The sequence below is a fragment of the Lepisosteus oculatus genome, chromosome 2 (assembly GCF_040954835.1).
Source record: "Lepisosteus oculatus isolate fLepOcu1 chromosome 2, fLepOcu1.hap2, whole genome shotgun sequence".
NCBI classification, from domain to species: Eukaryota; Metazoa; Chordata; class Actinopteri; order Semionotiformes; family Lepisosteidae; genus Lepisosteus; species Lepisosteus oculatus.
The window spans coordinates 17105417-17123817 of NC_090697.1; the positions used below are offsets into that span (position 1 = coordinate 17105417).

Genomic DNA, 18401 nt, shown 5'->3' on the forward strand with positions numbered 1-18401 from the left:
TCTTTTCCCATTGGTTGTAATTCAAAGGACGAAGCATTTGGCAAAATAAAAATCACAGAGTTACCTTTAAATATTTTATTTAAACATTTTATATCAAGCAGCCATTATTAGAAAATATTCCCAAGATTTCAAGGCATCTTAATAGTACATACTGTAAAATAACATCACCAGATACTCCCTTTCAAATAAAAACAAATCCTGCTTGTATAAACAGGGTAAATAAACGTATTTTCTCATTCATACCTTGGAGCACAATATTAAAGGCACCTATATAAATCTTTCATAAATTAATTCTTCCAATTCAATTTCAAACTGAACAGATCAGAAGAGAAGAGAAAAAAATCAAAAGGATAATTATGATTTTACAAGGCTTGTTTCTTGCTGTTTATGAACAGTTTGCAAAAAGACAGAATAATACATGAGTACGTATGACAATTGGTGCCTTTACCATAATAAACACATATATAAAAATGAGCATTACAAATGTAATGTAGGAAAACACTTTTGCTAAACACTAGCCTAATAATGAATTAATCCAAGCCAAGAAATTCATTATCACACACGCAGATGTGTTTAAAGTAGAAAAGCAGGGATTAAGCAGAAATAATGAAAGGGTTAACTGAATGCTTGCTTGCATTCAGTTAGTCAGTCTTCTAGCTAGACCATGTCCTTACTATTTACAATTCTGCAGATGTGCAATATTAATTTTACATTGCTACAAAAATCAATACATGAAAAAATACAGTTCATAGACAGATATATCAACACATTTTTGCACAGCAATTTGCAGTCTGTTGGTAAATTGACCTTTCTAATATCAAACCTCTTTTTTGAGAACATGAATCTGTTTCTCCTTATCATAAACTACATGTCCAGCCCTGACCAATGGCTCCTCCTTCTCAGTCCATTCCTTCATATTGAACTCTGGGAAGAAAAAAGCTATCTCTCTGCTGGCAGACTGCGCAGAATCTGAGGGTATACAAACACATTTAAACTGTGAACACAAGTATTTCATTTAACACAGTTCTTTCACTACTCATATGGCATTTTTAACAAAATAATATAACTCTAGAATCTTGTTTTTTACAGATGGACAGAACCATTGTCATTTCATTGTCAAAACAAGTCACTTTATCATAGCTGAGCTATAATCTGTGTAGTACAGTTAAATGTTTCACACTCAATTAGACAAAAGTCTATTTCAGCCTACAAATAAACCCTTTCTCCTTTTAAGGGCTTGTAATAGGAGCTGATATCAACAAAAAACACATAACTAAAGGCGAAGGATACATTCTTTATATAAAAATATTTAACTTGTCTAAAAAGTAAATAGTAAAGCAACTGTTCTTTTTTATCAACACAGACTAATAAATGTGGCATGATTCATATTTCCTTCCTAGATATTTTAAATGTAGCACCTCTTTCTTTATCTTGTAAAATGTTTGACTTAAACAGCCATTAAGTTTTCAAAGGATGTAAAAAGATTTATAAAATACTTTAAAAACAATTATTATAACATGTCTTATTACATTTTAATATCATGCATCTAAATATCTGTAACTCCCAAATGACATCAGAAAGACTGTTTAGATATTAAGAATTTGTTGCACTCCTGCTACATTTTAAAGGAAAAAAAAAACAACCTGGTTGGAAAAAAACAGCAGTGTGTCATAGGATTGTAAAATGTCTCACTGGTAGAAAAACATTTTTGTTACTTCTGTATTCTAGACTGCAAACAAAATACCTCGAAGACAGCACACATCCTGTTAAAATAAATTGAGCAGAATCAGCCCTGGAACACACAGTATGTATTCCATTCGGCATTTGATTTTCTAAAACCTTCATGCTGCTTTGTAAAGCAGCTCATGTTTGTACACGCTCTATTTGAGATTTATAGATAATCTTGTTTAGGCACAGTGTGCAGGTTCTCCCAGAAGAAATTTCTTCATACAAAGCAATGTGACTAAACATAAAAGAGTGCACCACATCATGTATTTGCATTGCAGCGAAAAGATTCACCGTTTGTTGAAGTTTGGGAAAAGAGCCTTTTCTTTGGATGACTAACTGAAGTCTTGTCAAGGCAACAACAGGAATACTGTGATAGGTCCATAGCTGGTTTTCATCTTGGAGGTCACAACTGCAGGGAATTATTGTAGCCGTGAGTCACCCTAATCAAATGGGCTCTCTAAACTCTCTGGAGAAGCAGAAAAGCCCTCTGAAAACAGAAGTCTGTGTCATAAGGTTCTCCTGATCCCACAGAAAGCGGCCTGTTGGGTGTCTGTGTTTGTGTTCACCAGGGAAGCAGCATGGTTGGGCATCCCAGGGCTGCTGGCCGCAGCCGGGAAAGGGTCCGAGTTCCTGTGTGTTGTGTGACTGAGGACACTGGGAAGGTGACATGGTAGAGCAGTAGATGTAGCCGTCAGCTGAAGGTGCTGGTGTCTGAGAGAAAGGTGACATGGCAGAGAGACAGGAAAGCTGTGAGCTAATTAATTAATGCAGCAGAAGTCCATGCCATCCACTGAGGCTCTGGCTACCCTTATGTAGCAGCAGACGCTAACGGCTGCAGTCACCAGAGAAGCAGCAGGTGTGGACAGCAGACGTGACTGGGATAATTAAAAACTGTGCAACAAGTATTTGTGTCTGTAGACAAAAAACAAACAAAAAACACAGACACAAAACGGACAGAAGGAAGACCTGGTGTCCTGTCGGACATCAACCTGCCTGGTCACGTCCGAAGACGAGTGAGGAGTGACAGGTGAGTGAGAAGAGTGAAAGAAACCTGGAGTGCTTGTGTATAATGAGAACATGACCTTAATTATATTGTGGATTGCAATTTGAGAATGGAATTAATGTGATGATGTGAACGTAATATTGCGATTGTGAGACTGGAGAGCAGGAGATGCAGCCTTTATTCTCTAAGCTCTGGTGGAACAGGGACTGCCAGATAAACAATAGAGGACCTTTGTAAAATAACAGTAATGAGTCTGTATGACTAATGTGCTTTTTAGGTGTGACTGTTCCTTCTCATTGTGACTGATCAAGTCTCATGTTACTTCCAATGGTCAAGGTGCAGCATGCTTTATTTGCAGGTCTGAGTGCAGCCAAAAAGCTTTCATGAAGCTAAATGGAGACTTGGTTAGATTCATTTGCAGAAAATGCTCTTTTGGTAAGTAGAAGTAAATAACATTTAGTCCATGATCTCATCTTCCAGATGTGTCTTTTCTGTCCTTTCCCCTTTTTTCCATCTTGGAAGTTGCAATTTTTGACATTTTTGTTTTGTATTTTGATTAATTATATTTGCAAAATTAAAAAAAAGACCATATATTAAAAAAACAACAGTAGTGATAAAACAGTAATGATAAAAGTGCAAAACCAGAAAAAAACAGATAGTATGTAGGTGTTTTTTCAAAATCACTCAAAGGCATGGACTTCCTGGCAATAATGAAACAAGAGGACAAGCATTTTAAAACTCATTTAACATTTAGGTCTACTTCACTTTCCAAGGATTAAACATTATTATAGTGTGAATATTACCTGAGCCATGTGTAGTATTCCTGGTATCTGTCAGTCCATACACACCCCGAATGGATGTAGGTGCTGTATATCGAGCTCTAAAAACTTTAGTGGGTCCCATCAGCTCCCTCCACTGAGAAATTGCATTTTCTCTGGCCAAGATATAAGCCCGCATTGGGCCACTGTAATAAGGATGATAAAACTACTAAAACAGGCTGGCTGAAACAAGTACATTTAAAATGATGTAGTAAAGAAACTAAACTCAAAATGTTACAAAAAATAAACTTTCATGTACTGCTCCATTGTTTTTTTTTGGTTTTTTTTTCATTAATTCCAGTGTGTAACACCTTGATACAGTCTTACAAACTGCAAGGTACAGCTTCACCCTAATTTAATATGACAACAGGTAAGGTGTAATATTGTGCTCAGACAAAGAGTAAACCAAATAACATACTGTACGTGTCAGTTTAGCCAGATATTTAATATTTTTGATTTATTCTTAACTTGTTCACATAACGTTTAAGGCACCTTTTCACTCAGCCTCCACGAGTCTTAATACAGAGACATGTTCCTGGACCCTGTTGCCTTGGTTACAGGTCCTAACTGTCATCACACAGATCTCACTTCCATGAATCTCAGATAGGAGGGACATATGGGGCTTTGGAATTGTTAATCGAAGTGCCCATTAAAGAAAGCCCTGACAAAAATGTGGAAAAATTCATTCACAATTTGAGAACTAAGCAGTGAGGTACTGTGACATTTTATTACATTTTATATAAAAAATTACAAATAGTATATTAAAAATAGTTTAATAGCTAAATTTGTTTATTTCACATTTCAAAGCATTTTCATTTGATCATTTTTTCTTGTTTTCTTGTCAACATACTCTATGTCTGAAAGCATTGAAAGACATGCATACTAAATGTTTGTCACATAGTAATAACAGACCTTCATAAGATGTTTTTCATTAATAGTTTTTCACAAATACAGAGATTAGAAAAATTATATGGTTTACAGAAGTTTCAGGTGTATAAATCACAGAAATAGGATTTTCCCATGAAGAAAACTCAGATCCAGTTTTACAAACATCACTCTGGTGAAGTGGGATTCACATTTATGGAATATATCCAACAATATTATTATTTACCTACATAGGGGAAGGTAGTAAAGTAATTGTGGGGGTGTTAAGACAGGATGAAGCAGACTTGTATTAACAGCTTCAGCAACTAATCTCCTTCCACAAGGTGTTAAGAGTAGAAGTAATCACATATCAAAGGATATTACAAACATCAAAACAACAGATCAAACACTCAAAGGTGTGAAACAACCTTCTTTCCGAGCCTGTACTGTATATATATATACATGTTGGGAAACCATTATGGTGTGTCTGCCTTGCATCCAAGTGCTGTACTTATTGAGCTCAAGAAAACTGAATTTGCACAAGAATTTGTGTCTTGCTCTTCTGATGAAGAATCACAAGTTAAACTTTCCAAATTGCTTTATCATTATCATATCATTGCAATCGTTATCATTTTATGTGAATAAATATTTCTTTAAGCAGACAAAAGTAAAGAAATCCCTATACAAAGCAAATGTAGTGTTGAATGCACTAGTTTTTTTAATCCTCTGTAGCTTTAGTTTGTTCTTTGGCTACAACCTGAAGCTTTTTATGTGTCATACGTGCTCAAAATGTGTTTTTACACAGCTTTTGGCTTGATCACTGTATTCCAGTACCTGCTTTGCTGCTTAATATCAAAGTCTAAAAAACTCTATGTATGAGAAGTACATATTCCTTATCAAATGTTCACATTGCAAGTTTTTATGACTAAATCCAATCCAATTTATGCATGTGATCACTCAGAGTAGATAAGCAGAGATTACAGAGTTCTCGTTAGACAATAAAAACAGCATCATTATATCCAGATGTTTAATGATTTGCATATGTGTAAGCACATAGTGTACTTATCTGTGTGTGCAGAAGCCAGAGAGAGACGGGGATGGTGGTTACCAAGTTTTCATGGTTCAATTGCTGAGCAGCACACCTGAATTGCAGCACTGAGATTCAGGCCAATACTTCTAAAACCTCTCAGTTGCAAGACAGAAGGAAATACACTATCTACCAGTTAGTTTAATTCCAAGAATGAAAATACATTCTCTGCTGTATACTTTCTAGTTTCACTTAAAAGATTACCTTGACATAAATTCAACCAGCCTTTGGTAGAAGAATCTTCCTGTAATAAAGATAAAAATCATATGAATATACAGTATTTTATAAAAAAATGGTATCTTTATTGACTTTATTGACTAATTTTTCTTCATTTTTAATATAATGAACAATAATGCTTCTTCTGGAGTCAACATGTGTTGAATGTTTATGAAGTACCAGCAACAGGAAGCATAAAATATAGGACTTTAATATGCTACTTCACACACTGCATTCAAAGGTTCTGTTCAACAAGGGAAAATAGGTCTCCATTTATTATTAATCAAAATATCAACTAAATGTCTTTTTTGTATGCATTAAATTATTCAGCATTATACTAGAATAGATAGCATCTCAGTACATTATTGCAGAAACACATACACTCACATAAAACAACTGGAAAACTGCACTAAAATAATTGAACACAACTGCTAAACTCTAGAAATACACCCTTTAAGTTTTCTTTATGAAAAAATCGACAAAAGAATTACATAATATATTTGTTTGCGAAACTAGTCTGTTAGTCAGAGGTAATGCTTGGTAGTGCTAATAGGGTACAGAGCTTCGGGTACCCCACCTCACCGAAGAGAAAGCCTGCAGACAAACTATTCATGTTCTGTTCCCATCAGTATTCGAAGCAGGAGCTGGTCTCAGCAAAGGGTATTTCATCTAAGAAACATGTGGGGGCTGCATACATTTAAACCGCAGCTCTGACCACAATGCCTGATAGCTCAGAAATCTTCAACCACCTAAAACAGAATACCTGAAAGCCTTAGAGGATGCTCATCACCTTACAATAAAACACCTGAAGAAGGCTCCACAGCCAAAACATTGTTTCTTTTCTTCTCTTTTCAGCATGGAATAAACCTTTACTTGTTCCTTTACAATAAAACACAGATTTAGAAATTATTATTCAATCAAGTTACTCTGTCTTAAGTGATTTATAGAATGAACCAAGTAGTGCTGGCATTTAATATAATACCCCAGTCCTTGAATGAAAGATCTACTGTAACAGAGGCTCAAACCCCAAATAATGAAAATGAAAAATTGCCTCTGGGAACACTCCTGCATTTATCACTGTTACACTTTCAGTTGCAAGATCAGGACTTCAATCTGGGAAGGAAGCAGCAAGAAAACCTGCAGGGTAAAGACAGAAAAGTTCCTCATACAGACATGACATCATTCATTCATTCATTCATTCATTCATTCATTTTTAGGTGGTAGGTAGAAAAAAATAGATTTTTGGTGAAGCTAGAGATTTTGGTTCCTTGATAAGAAAAAATGAAGTCGGCATACAAATAACTCTTCTGTTTTTAACTGTTGTCATTGTCAAGCATCGTCTTTCTGCTGCTTAGCCTGTGGACTTGAACTCCTGGTCTCCTGTGAGCAGCAGTGACTGTCCTGCTGTCCTTGACCTCCAAGGGACCCCTGTTCTCTCAGCCAACAGCACAAACCTCTAAAACAACTCTACAAACCGGCCTTCAGACAGAGCTCCTACTTGCCATGAATATTTTAATAGAAACCTGGCTTTATTAGTATGTTAATGAGTTGCTAATGTGCTCTTCTGCTATAATCATTCATTTCCTACTGTGGTAAAAGAAGATGTTCTCTACATTGTGTTCACAGTGGCAAACACATCTTTATGACATTAACCAAGAAAAGAATATCTGTCCTAATGATCTGCCTTAGTTAATGAGTCAAATTATAGTTCTATCCACCTGTATTGCCATGTGCTTTGTGTATAAAGCGAACAGCACATAACAAATGTTATTAAAAACTTCTACTCATGTCTTTTCATGAAATACTAGAACATTGCTTCCAATAATTTTACACTTTAAGGTAGGACTGCACAACTCTAATCCTAAACACCACAGTCTAGAAGTTTTAAATGTCTCTTTACATCTTCTGTACCTATTGTACCAACAGAAGAGTAACATATACATATTGAATTACTTATACCAGTCTACATATTTGAAGAATAACATATACATATTGATTTACTTATACCAGTCTACATATTTGAAGAATAACATATAAATACTGAATTACTTATACCAGTCTACACGTTTGAAGAGTAACATATAAATATTGAATTACTTATACCAGTCTACACATCTGATTTCATATCATCCTGTGATGCCTGTGCATGTTTTCATATTTGGGAGCTCAATTTTGAATGACCAGAAAACAAATTCAATAAGCAAAACAGATCATTTTGACAATACAGCAGCAACACAAATATAACAGGTGTATTATGTGGGACAACGTATTGTTGTTCACATACAATTGTATGAAAGTTAGGCACCCCTGGTCAAATTGCACGTTTCACTGCTTTTCTAAATGAAAATAAGTTCTGCATTGTACAAACTTTAACTTGATATATTCCTGCACATCTTAATGCACAATTACTATTTATTTGCTGAATATAATAGATTGAACAAAAATAAATAACAGAATGTGGCATATTAAAAAGTTTGGGTACCATTCCAGTTGATTCATTAATACTTTTTTTAAGGCCTCAAAACTTATTGACTCTTAAGGCATTGAATTAAGCCAGGTGAAGACAATTCAAGAGTTGAATAAATACTCTGACCCTCCTAACCTCTCAGGATGTTGTGCCTTCTCTAAACAATCATGGGCTCCTCTAAACAACTGACTGAGGACTTGAAAATTAAGATAATTGACTTTTACAAAGCAAGGGAAGGTTTCTATACAAACAAATCTAAATGCTTCCAGCTTGGACTTTCCACTGTCAGAAACACCATTACGAAATGGTAGATAAGGGAAACTGCTGAAGTCAAAACAAGATCTGGAAGCAGATTCCTAAATTCCTAAAGCAAGAATAGAAAGACTCTAAGCAGGCTACGAGAAGTTGCGATTCCTGCCAAAGGAGGTGTTACTAAGTACTGACTGACAGGTTGTTCAAACTGTTGCACATGCCACACTGACGGTTTTATTTTTTTCCGAATATGTTAAACTCAGGAAATAAATAGTAAATTAAATGAGTGCATTAAAAACTGCAGAAATATGTCATGTTTACATTTGTACCCTGCAGAGTTGTGTTCACTACTTTTCACTTGTGAAACATGCAATTTGACCAGAAGCGCCCAAACTTTTGCATAAAACTGTAATACTGAATATGAATTATAAAACACCACTGCTTTAATTTTTAAACTTCCTAAATGTGTTAACCTCCTCCTGGATGAACATCTCAACATAAAAATGTATCCAGATAGAATTAATAAAGTCAGAGTGGCAAATCAGCTAAAAAGCAGCATAATGACAGTAAGACAACTAAGATGCCTGTTGTGGCCAGTTATATAGCATCTTATGATCTGTTGTCAGGTGGAAGGACAACTGGCTAAATTCTACTTCTCATTGGAAAAAAATAACACAAAATGAAAATGAATGTGATGATTTCTGTTCTGAAATGTAAATTAATTCCATTAACCGCTTAAAAAGACAGGAAGAGCCGAAGCTGCTTTTCTGACTTAATCAGAAACCTTTAGCCACCGACAGCTCTTCCTCCATATCAGAAGCCAATCTCCCCCTCTTGTGAAATAAAAACAGCTTATAAGAAATTGTCCTGAATAATTAAATTTCAGCCCACCCTCAGCAATCAATTACTCGGACTGACTGATGACGCAAAAGCAGGAAAAAATATTTGACACCAATAGAGAAGTTTAGATTAAATGCACTACCACATGAAGAATCAAGGACAAACTTAAGTGGAAAGTCAAACATATTGGGCAAAATGGCAGTTGCCAAAAAAAAAAGCAAAGACAGACATTCACTCATTTCAGCCCTTTTGGCGAGATGAATATAGATTTATTCAAAATAAAGACTGTGCCGTTTGCGCTCTATGTCGTGAGGGAGTGGTTTGTCACACATCAAGTGTCCAACAACATTTTCAGCCAAAACATGACAAACACTTTAAGGATGATGCAGACAAGACTGAGTCTACCAAGCCGACCACAGCGAGGTACAGAAAACAAAGCAGCATCTTTACTAACTTCTGTGTAAGCAGAAATCAAGCCACAGAAGCACGTTACAGAATCTCAAAACACGGAAAGATGAGGAATATAAAAGAGGCTTTTCTTAGCTGTTCAGATGTTTTGTTTAATGGTTTACCCAACAAAGACACAATCAACTCTAGAATTAAGGAGCAGTGGAGAGTTGCATAAGTAAAAAGGAGTAAAATGTTACCAAACCCTTGATGAGTGCATTGATATAGATGGCATACTGCAATTGGCAATTCTTGCAAGATACTGTGACTCAGATAGAATCTGAGAAGAGCTGTGCTGCCTAAAACTAAAGCATACACAACTACAGGGGAAGATAGAGCTAAGAATGTTTATTAATCATTTTGACGAAAGATCCTGATATTAGGAAAATATTTTCTGTGACAACTGTTGGTGCACCTGCTATGGTCAGAAAATAGAAAGGATTTGTAAAGATAATTGAGGATAATATAGGCCATGCCATGACAAATTTTCATTGCATTATTCTTTAGGAAACTCTTTGTGGCAAGATTTTTAATTATGAGCTTAATATTGTGATGACTACAGGGGTGAAAATAGTTAATTTTCTTGTTGCTTGATCTGCCTTGAAGCACAGACAGTTTCAAACTCTGCTTCAGGAGATGGGAAGTTCATACAAGGACATTCTCTTTCATAGCAATGCTCATTGCTAATTAGCTTTTGACATGCTTTGTGGACTGTCTTGATGCAATCAAGACCTTTTTTGTCAAATAAGACCAAAACTACCCCGAACTGAAAAATGGGTTGTAAAACAAATGTTTGTTTCATATCACCACACACATGCATAAACTGAACCTTTGCCTGAAGGGTGCAGATTAGGCTTCTAAGGATCTTTTTTTTATTTTAATTTTTAACAAATTGTTTTGCAACAACTGCCATTTTTTCTCAGGGCACTGACACCTCGACTTTCCACCATTTGCAACATCTTTACGAGCTTTTAAAAAATTGCACAATCCATACTGAGCTTGGAGTATACAATACATGCAAGAACTGGCATCAGAATGTAAGGTCAGATTTGAGGATTTCTAACATTTTGGACCAATGTTTTCTCTTCTGATTAAACCAGACAGCTTTGAAACCAGTGACATGAGTTTTCCAGTGTTTCAGTGAATGGGTGTTGAGGATTTTGAAAGGCAGCTAAGTGAATTACAGTGCTCAGATTTATGGAACTGGAAGTTCTGGGATCTGCAAAACACACTTGAGGATACAGCAAGCGATAACAGAGTCTCTGTCAAAACCTGTTGGAAGTCCAATGCAGTGAGATCTAATGTTTGAATAAAATGCCATTTTCACTGCTCTAAGCCTTTGGATCAACACACGTCTGTGAACAGGTATTTTCAGACATGAAATAAATTCTGCAGCCAGTTTTGGAGAACTCAGCAAGGGAAAACACTAAATAGGTATAAAATCTCATTTTAGATATTATATTTTAATACTAAATTCTTACTAATCAAAATGTACATAGGGTAATTAATAAAAATTAATAAAATAGTATCAGTGGCACACAAATCCATAAAGACAATTGAGCTAACTCTTAGCACACCCCTTGTGAAATACTGCTGACTACTGGTTTAGAGTGGGTATTCAATTCACACAGTTAATGTAACCTTAATACGGTACTTATGTATCTTTCCGAGACAACTTCCCTAGACAAAATCTTTTAATGTAACAGCAGTACTTACACTTCATACCCTGAAAATGTACCCCTGTCCTCCTACTGTACTTTTCTAACTGTACTGCTTTTTTGATGTGATTCTTTTCATTATATATTTTACATGCACTCTTCATAGGCACAGTAACTGGTGGTAAAAAAAGCTTTGTACTGGAGTATGATGCAGACAACATGATTCGAGGATAAATACTGCTTCTTTCGTCCACAGGTGGAAAGGTGGGAGTAAGTACAGGTTAATAGAAATTTCAAAGCCTTCGTATCAGATCATGATGAAAGTGCAAGATTTTCAAAAATAGGTAGGAACCATATTCAAAAGATTAAGAAATTCTCTCAAAGAAATCCATCACAGTACTTCATGTGTTATATGTCAATTTTTTTACTTGTAGCACATTTCTGTTAAATAATCTTTTTCTAGATATGAATCATTTCTTTCTTCCATTGTGTTGCTATTTAGCTGTCCCAGGTAAAGTAATGAGTAATTTTTTTACCTAAGGTTGGACTCCTTTGGCCTTACCTTACAATGCCCACTTGTAACCAAACCAACAGGTAAACCTCACCATGGTGATTAAAGAAAAATATGATAAAAAGGCTTATGAAGACAGAAAAACAGAATTGTACAGAGGCTTATGAAGATGACGTCACAAACATCTCAATGAGAGAAAATAAAATGCAAAACTGAGACAACTTTCTTCTTCTCATGCATGCTATATGATTATGTTGGTAATTTTGTAAAGCTACGTGAGCTATTTCCCATGCAGTAATTGAATTGTCTATGTGCGGAGGTCTATTTCATATCATCTGGGAGGGACTGGATTCTACACTCAATTTCATTGTTTAAATTCATTGGTTGTTTTAATTCTTTTGCTATTACTGCTTTTGTTAGAGCAACTGAACATAGGCTTCTAATTTCAACCTTATATCGGCCAGCAGCCATATCACCCTGCAACTCACAACTGGCAGCCCACTGAAGCTCAGCAGGTGTGAGCCTGGTCAGTACCTGGATGGGGGGCCTCCTGGGAAAAACTAAGGTTGCTGCTGGAAGAGGTGTTAGTGGGGCCAGCAGGGGGCGCTCACCCTACAGTCCATGTGGGTCCTAATGCCCCAGTTAAGTGACGGGGACACTATACTGTAAACAGGCGCCGTCCTTCGGATGAGACGTAAAACCGAGGTCCTGACTCTCTGTGGTCATTAAAAATCCCAGGGTGTTTCTCGAAAAGAGTAAGGGTGTAACCCCGGCGACCTGGCCAAATTTCCCATCGGCCTTTATCAATCATGGCCTCCTAACAATCCCCCTCTATGAATTGGCTTCATTACTCTGCTCTCCTCCCCACTAATAGCTGATGTGTGGTTGGCGTTCTGGCGCACTATGGCTGCCGTCGCATCATCCAGGTGGATGCTGCACATTGGTGGTGGTGGTGGAGGGGAGTCCCCATTACCTGTAAAGCGCTTTGAGTGGAGTGTCCAGAAAAGCGCTATATAAGTGTGAGCAATTATTATTATTATAATAACAGCCCTCAGATCATCAACTCGAACAGGAACTCCCGGTCTCACAACCACATTCCTTTGGTACTTCCCTACCACTCTAACACACTTTCTACCCCCAGGACCATTATTAACAACTACTCCATTTTACAGGACGACCTCTCCATCGGTACCCTTTTTTCTGACCGCCCAATCATTTCCTACCACCCAGTCTACGTAAACTTCTTGTTCACAGCTCCCTCTACCACACTCAGCAATCATCCCCACCAGGCAACTTCCCCTGCAACAGAACTCGCTGCATCACCTGCAAATACATATCTAGCAACACGCTCATTTAGGGTCCCTCAGGTCAATTCCAGATCACCCAGAAAACATGCTGTACCTCCAGCAACCTCATTTACTGTATCTACTGCAAAAAATGCCCAGGTATCTACATTAGGGAAACCGGAAGGAGACTAGGAGACCACTTAAGAGAACATGTTAGGGCAGTGAAGATTACAGATTTCTCCAAGGTCACAGTTTCTCATTTCACCTCTGACGGCCTTGATCACACTGATCTCTCTGTCTTTGTTCTCAAAGAAGGGTTTCTCAACTCCCATAGCAGAAAGACAACAGAAACTAAACTCATCCTTAAACTAGGTTCACACCATCCCCCTTTTCTCAATGACAGATTTATTTCGTGTGATCTTCTCTATTCTCATACAGGTTTTGACTTCACCCCTCTCTTCACCTCTCTCCACTTCGCACCACCTGAGTGGCCTCTCTGCCTCTCCCCTGCTCCTCCACTCTCCCAGCTTTTGTTCTCCTGTGCTATTTAATCTTTGCTGTCTGCCCTGTCTTTCTCACACCTGAAGAAGGCTCTACAGCCGAAACGTTGTGTTTTCTCTCTACTCTTTTCAGCATGGAATAAACCTATTACTTGTTCCTTTGCAGACTACGCATGCTGACGCAGCTACCCACCTGAACCACTTATAATACCTCTGCATGTTCCATAGGAAAGTTTACTTTATCACTAAATATTTGCCTTTATCAAATAATTGACATAATATGGTGACTGCTGCCAAGCTTTTTGTCCTTCTATTAAGTGAACTGCTGTGTGACGGAAGTTAAACAGGACTATCACCTGTCTCAATGTTTCTCGATCTTTTTCATCACACAGCATACTTACATAAATGTAAAATATTCATAGCACACTGAGCCCCAACTTATAAAATGTCAAAAAAGTCAAAGCTGTTTACTTTGGCCACAATATTTGCTACCTTGCTATTTGATAATGGTTAATTATATTATGCACTTCTGGGAACATTGTACTATTCTCTTATGACAATAATTTTTCATGCAGGAAAAGACAACTAGTTTATTTCAAAGCTAAATCAAATCCATTGTGTATATAAAGGCCCAAATTAAGTTTCAAAGCAGCTTAACCACACACTAAAATTGCAGGATAATGCCTCTTTGAATAAAGCACTTAAGCTGATTACATCATAATGTTTACCTGCATGTTCAGCATAAAATCTTTGAGAGTCCTCTCTTCGCCAAACTAGATCTTTTGACTTGATGATAATGAAGTGGTTCTCAAGGATTTTTTGATGAAGGGCCTGTTTTAAAAAAAAAAACCCAAAGGGAAATCAAGTGCCTGCAGATTTCATCTTCCTTCATGTATATTTGATAGGTACACACAGTAAATCTTTTTTGCTTATATTTGAGCTCATTCTTTTATTATTTTGAAATGCAGACAGGCTTGAAAAACTCTTGAAATTAGATACTGATTGACAAGTCCAATGTACTGTGAGGGGAAAAAGGAGGCTTATTGAACACTTTGGTCCAACAGTTATTACACAGTTCTATTATTGTTGTTTACATTATTAGTAATGACTGCATTTGTAAACATCTTTTTATATCCCAGAGTGCTCTGCATATAGAAGAGCACCACCACTGCATATAGAAGAGAACCAACACTGAACTGCAGGTTCATGACAGCTGTTATGCTGACAGCTGTTATGCACCACTGGGTGATTCGTAACAGCTGTAATGCACCAGTAACACCACTACAGAGAACACATGGTGGGAAAAAATAAGAAGATGCCGTAACAACTGAAATAAGGGGGGGATTTTAATAGCTGAGAAAGGATGAAAATACACCAGGATACTTGACACTTTAAAATACCCAAGAGGGAGGACTTCAGTTTAATATTGCCTGCGAAGGATGTCATCTCCTACAGCGAATACTAGGGCACTGCTATGGAATTTCTGGTGCACAAGGAGTAGTGCCACCTACTGGTCCACCAAGCACTAACAGAATTGTGCTTGTTTTCTATTAAGGTCTCTCATTCCAAACTCTTCCTTACTTTGTGTTTGAAATGTGACAAGAGCTGGCTGTCATATAACACGGTTCAAATTCACAAAACACAAATGAGAGCCATAAGAAATGTTCAGTGTGAATATGTTTTGCAATACTTAATTCGCCTAGCTTTCATCACACACTAGAAATAATACTTTATGATACAGCAGGTCATGTTCATTCTTTTTATGTTCTTTATCATTTTATCTTTTTATTGCAGATTAAAATTGAAATAACAAAACATATATTGTTTTATTTTGATTAAAATCAAAGATTAAAACATTTAATATTATTATAAGTACCCGATTCTATCAAGACAAAACCTCAGGGGCAAAATAACCATTAAAGATATGATTCAAAACATGTTACCAAGAGTCTATTCTTCAGGCAACGTCATATCATGACAATGCTATGCTTCCTTATTAACATTTCTCATTAAATAGTTAACTTGTCCTTTTCAGCCGGCTCTTAAAGCATCTCAACTACCCTACTGCCTTAATTACTGAAATTGATAAAATATCTTACCTCAAGTATCAAAGGATGAGCCATTGCATCTGGTTTGATTACAGCCAGGGTGAGCTGTAGTGCCTTTGCATATCGACACGTTGTAAACATCATTTTCTAGACAACAAGAAAAGAAATCTGAGATAATTTAATTTGCCGCTTGATAACAGTACTGTATTATGATAACAAATCAGCCAATATTTACTTAACACGTTAAAACGACATTCGCGCAGCCAGGAGAACACAAGGTGTGCACACTTCAAGAGAATACAATAAAAAAATGAATCTATATTAATTTCCATTTTAAGAAAAATATCCACTAAATACAAAGTGTGCCGTAATATCTTTTCTTCTTCTTTTAGTTATGCTGTGTGCACACATTTCAGGAAACCCGGTAGCTTTTGTAGTTTTGCTCTTTTGTTAAATACCCCCCCACACACACAAAAAAAAAAACACGTGAAACTAAAAAACGTTCTCCAGTTTTGAAAAACAAAATCGTGTACTAAAGCCATGTACTGTATGTGGTGTACAACTCAATAGCCAACAGTTATTATCTGATGCAGGCACGACTTCAAATAAAACATCCATATATACATATTTCATTTTAGAGTAACCCACACAAGTCTTAAGTGAGAGCAAGGCGAATACAGAACCGGTCGTCTTTAGGAGTTTTTCTCTCTTAATAAAAATACAATAATACTAATATAGTACTAGATCTACTGTTAAGAAGAAATCAGACTAAAAACGGCAACTCGCGCTAGCTTAAATGAAATGTTAATATGGGCAGCAATAGCTTTTCACAAAAGTGCCAGTCTATGTTGTTAGTACTGTGCATTTACCTCTATGACAAAAGGTGCTCTAATTCTAATATTTAGATATGTGTCTTCATTCGTTTACCCAAATCACATTCCCTGGAGGCCGCCATGTTGCCTACGAAAAGTTCCGTCCCTAGTCAGTACCCCGTGGTAATCTTAAGAAATTTTAAATAACAACAGAGAAAGATTGTTATTACAAGCAATTTTGTTGAATAATGGTTTTACTTTTATTAATTTTATCTTCAAAATATGTATATGATATTATGAATCCAGTAAAACCTATGGAAAAGAAGATCTTTGACAATACATTATGTCCGACTACATAAAACATCCCTAAAAAACAAGCTTGAAAAATTGTGAGTTCCGAGTCTGTTGCGGATCTAGAAAACTACGTACAGTGCCTTTTTTTAATTCTTTGAGCAGTTTAAGGGAATTAAATGTAATTAAATCAATCTATTAATAATACGAGGAAGACGTTGCGAGCTCACAGGGTTTTATTGTGCTTAATAAATATTGTTACAACGAGGATCGCTGTAGCGGTTTGTGGGAGCAAACAGGTTACAGATTTTTTTTTTCATGGGTGTGCTAATCATAGAAGGAGTAAAAGCAGGGAGACGCTATCTCTCTGAATCGCAAGGAGAAAAGAGATAAAAAATGGATCTCTCTCCCTTTTGACAGAAAAAGCGAGAAAAGGTGAGCCACAAGGTAAAGGTCACTGGAGCAGTTCAATACAGGAGGGAGCATATCACTACAAGAAAATGTACGTGCTAGTTACTGAAAATGGTTGAAAGATGGAGAGAGGTGCACGGGAGTTTTGGGAGAAAATTTGCATTTTGTGGTGGAAAAGGGGAAACAGTTAAAAAGTCCAAACAGGACAGTACTCTCCCCTCAAATTCCTCCCAAGCAAAATTTCCTCTGGAGCTGAAAGCAAGGGATCTTGGTCCCAACATAATGATACACGGCAAAGGATGATTCATTCACATTAGCAGCAGCAGTTGCTTGGACAAGGAGTAGGGATGGGACACCATAGAGATATTCAGCCTTTACCTTCATAAACCAGTATGAGGCCCTGGAGGTAGCAGCAGTATCACCCTGCAGCTCACAGCTGGCAACCCACTGAAGCTCAGCAGGTATGGGCCTGGTCAGTTCCTGGATGGGAGATCTCCTGGGAAAAACTAAGGTTGCTGCTGGGTGTAAGTGGGACCAGTAAGAGGTGCTCACCCTGCAGTCTGTGTGGGTCCTAATACCTCCGTATAGTGATGGGGACACTATACTGTAAAAAGACTGAATACTGTTCTTTGGATGTGATGTACAACGAAGATCCTGACTCTGTGGTCATTAAATATCCCAGGGTGTTTCTTGTAGGGGTGTTACCCTGGCACCCTGGCCAAATTTCCTCCTGGCCTTTATGAATCACAGCCTCCTAAGAACCTCATCTATGAATAGGATCACTCTGTTCTCCTCCCCTGTGATAGCTGATGTGTGGTGAGCGTACTGGTGCACTATGGCTGCTGTTGCATCATGCAGGTGGGGGCTGCACATTGGTGGTGGTGGAGGGGAGTCCCCATTATCTGTAAAGCACTTTGAGTGGAGTGTCAGAAAAGCGCTATATAAGTGTAAGCAATTATTATTATTAATTTAAAGGAACCCCATTCTCCAAGCCCACTAGTTACAACTTAAGAAAGGATGGAACAGGAGCTGTGAGCACACAATCTAAGGAGTGGGTTTCTGTTGAATCCCTGTGTTGTTTATTTTGCTCTCAGAGCTGAATTTTTGTAACCCTCTAGAACTGGGCCTAAAGTTACATAATGATTACCGTGTAGTTAAGTTA

At 37.1% G+C, this 18401-nt stretch overlaps 1 protein-coding gene across 2 annotated transcripts; it reads right to left on the reverse strand.

Annotated features, from left to right (window-relative positions):
• Positions 1–60: 60 nt before the first annotated feature.
• Positions 61–16858, reverse strand: nme6 (NME/NM23 nucleoside diphosphate kinase 6). Of its 2 annotated transcripts, none has more exons than XM_015352225.2 (6): positions 16595–16858; positions 15777–15893; positions 14406–14508; positions 5705–5744; positions 3535–3695; positions 61–969 (listed from the first exon to the last, which is right to left on the reverse strand). In XM_015352225.2, the coding sequence occupies exons 2-6, from the start codon at positions 15867–15869 to the stop codon at positions 818–820; spliced, it is 549 nt and encodes a 182-aa protein (XP_015207711.1). In that variant the 5' UTR covers positions 15870–15893; positions 16595–16858; the 3' UTR covers positions 61–817. The 2 variants fall into 2 exon arrangements, with proteins under 2 accessions (XP_015207711.1, XP_006626156.1); XM_006626093.3 differs by having other exon boundaries at positions 15777–15872; positions 16595–16855.
• Between the last annotated feature and the right edge of the window lie 1543 nt (positions 16859–18401).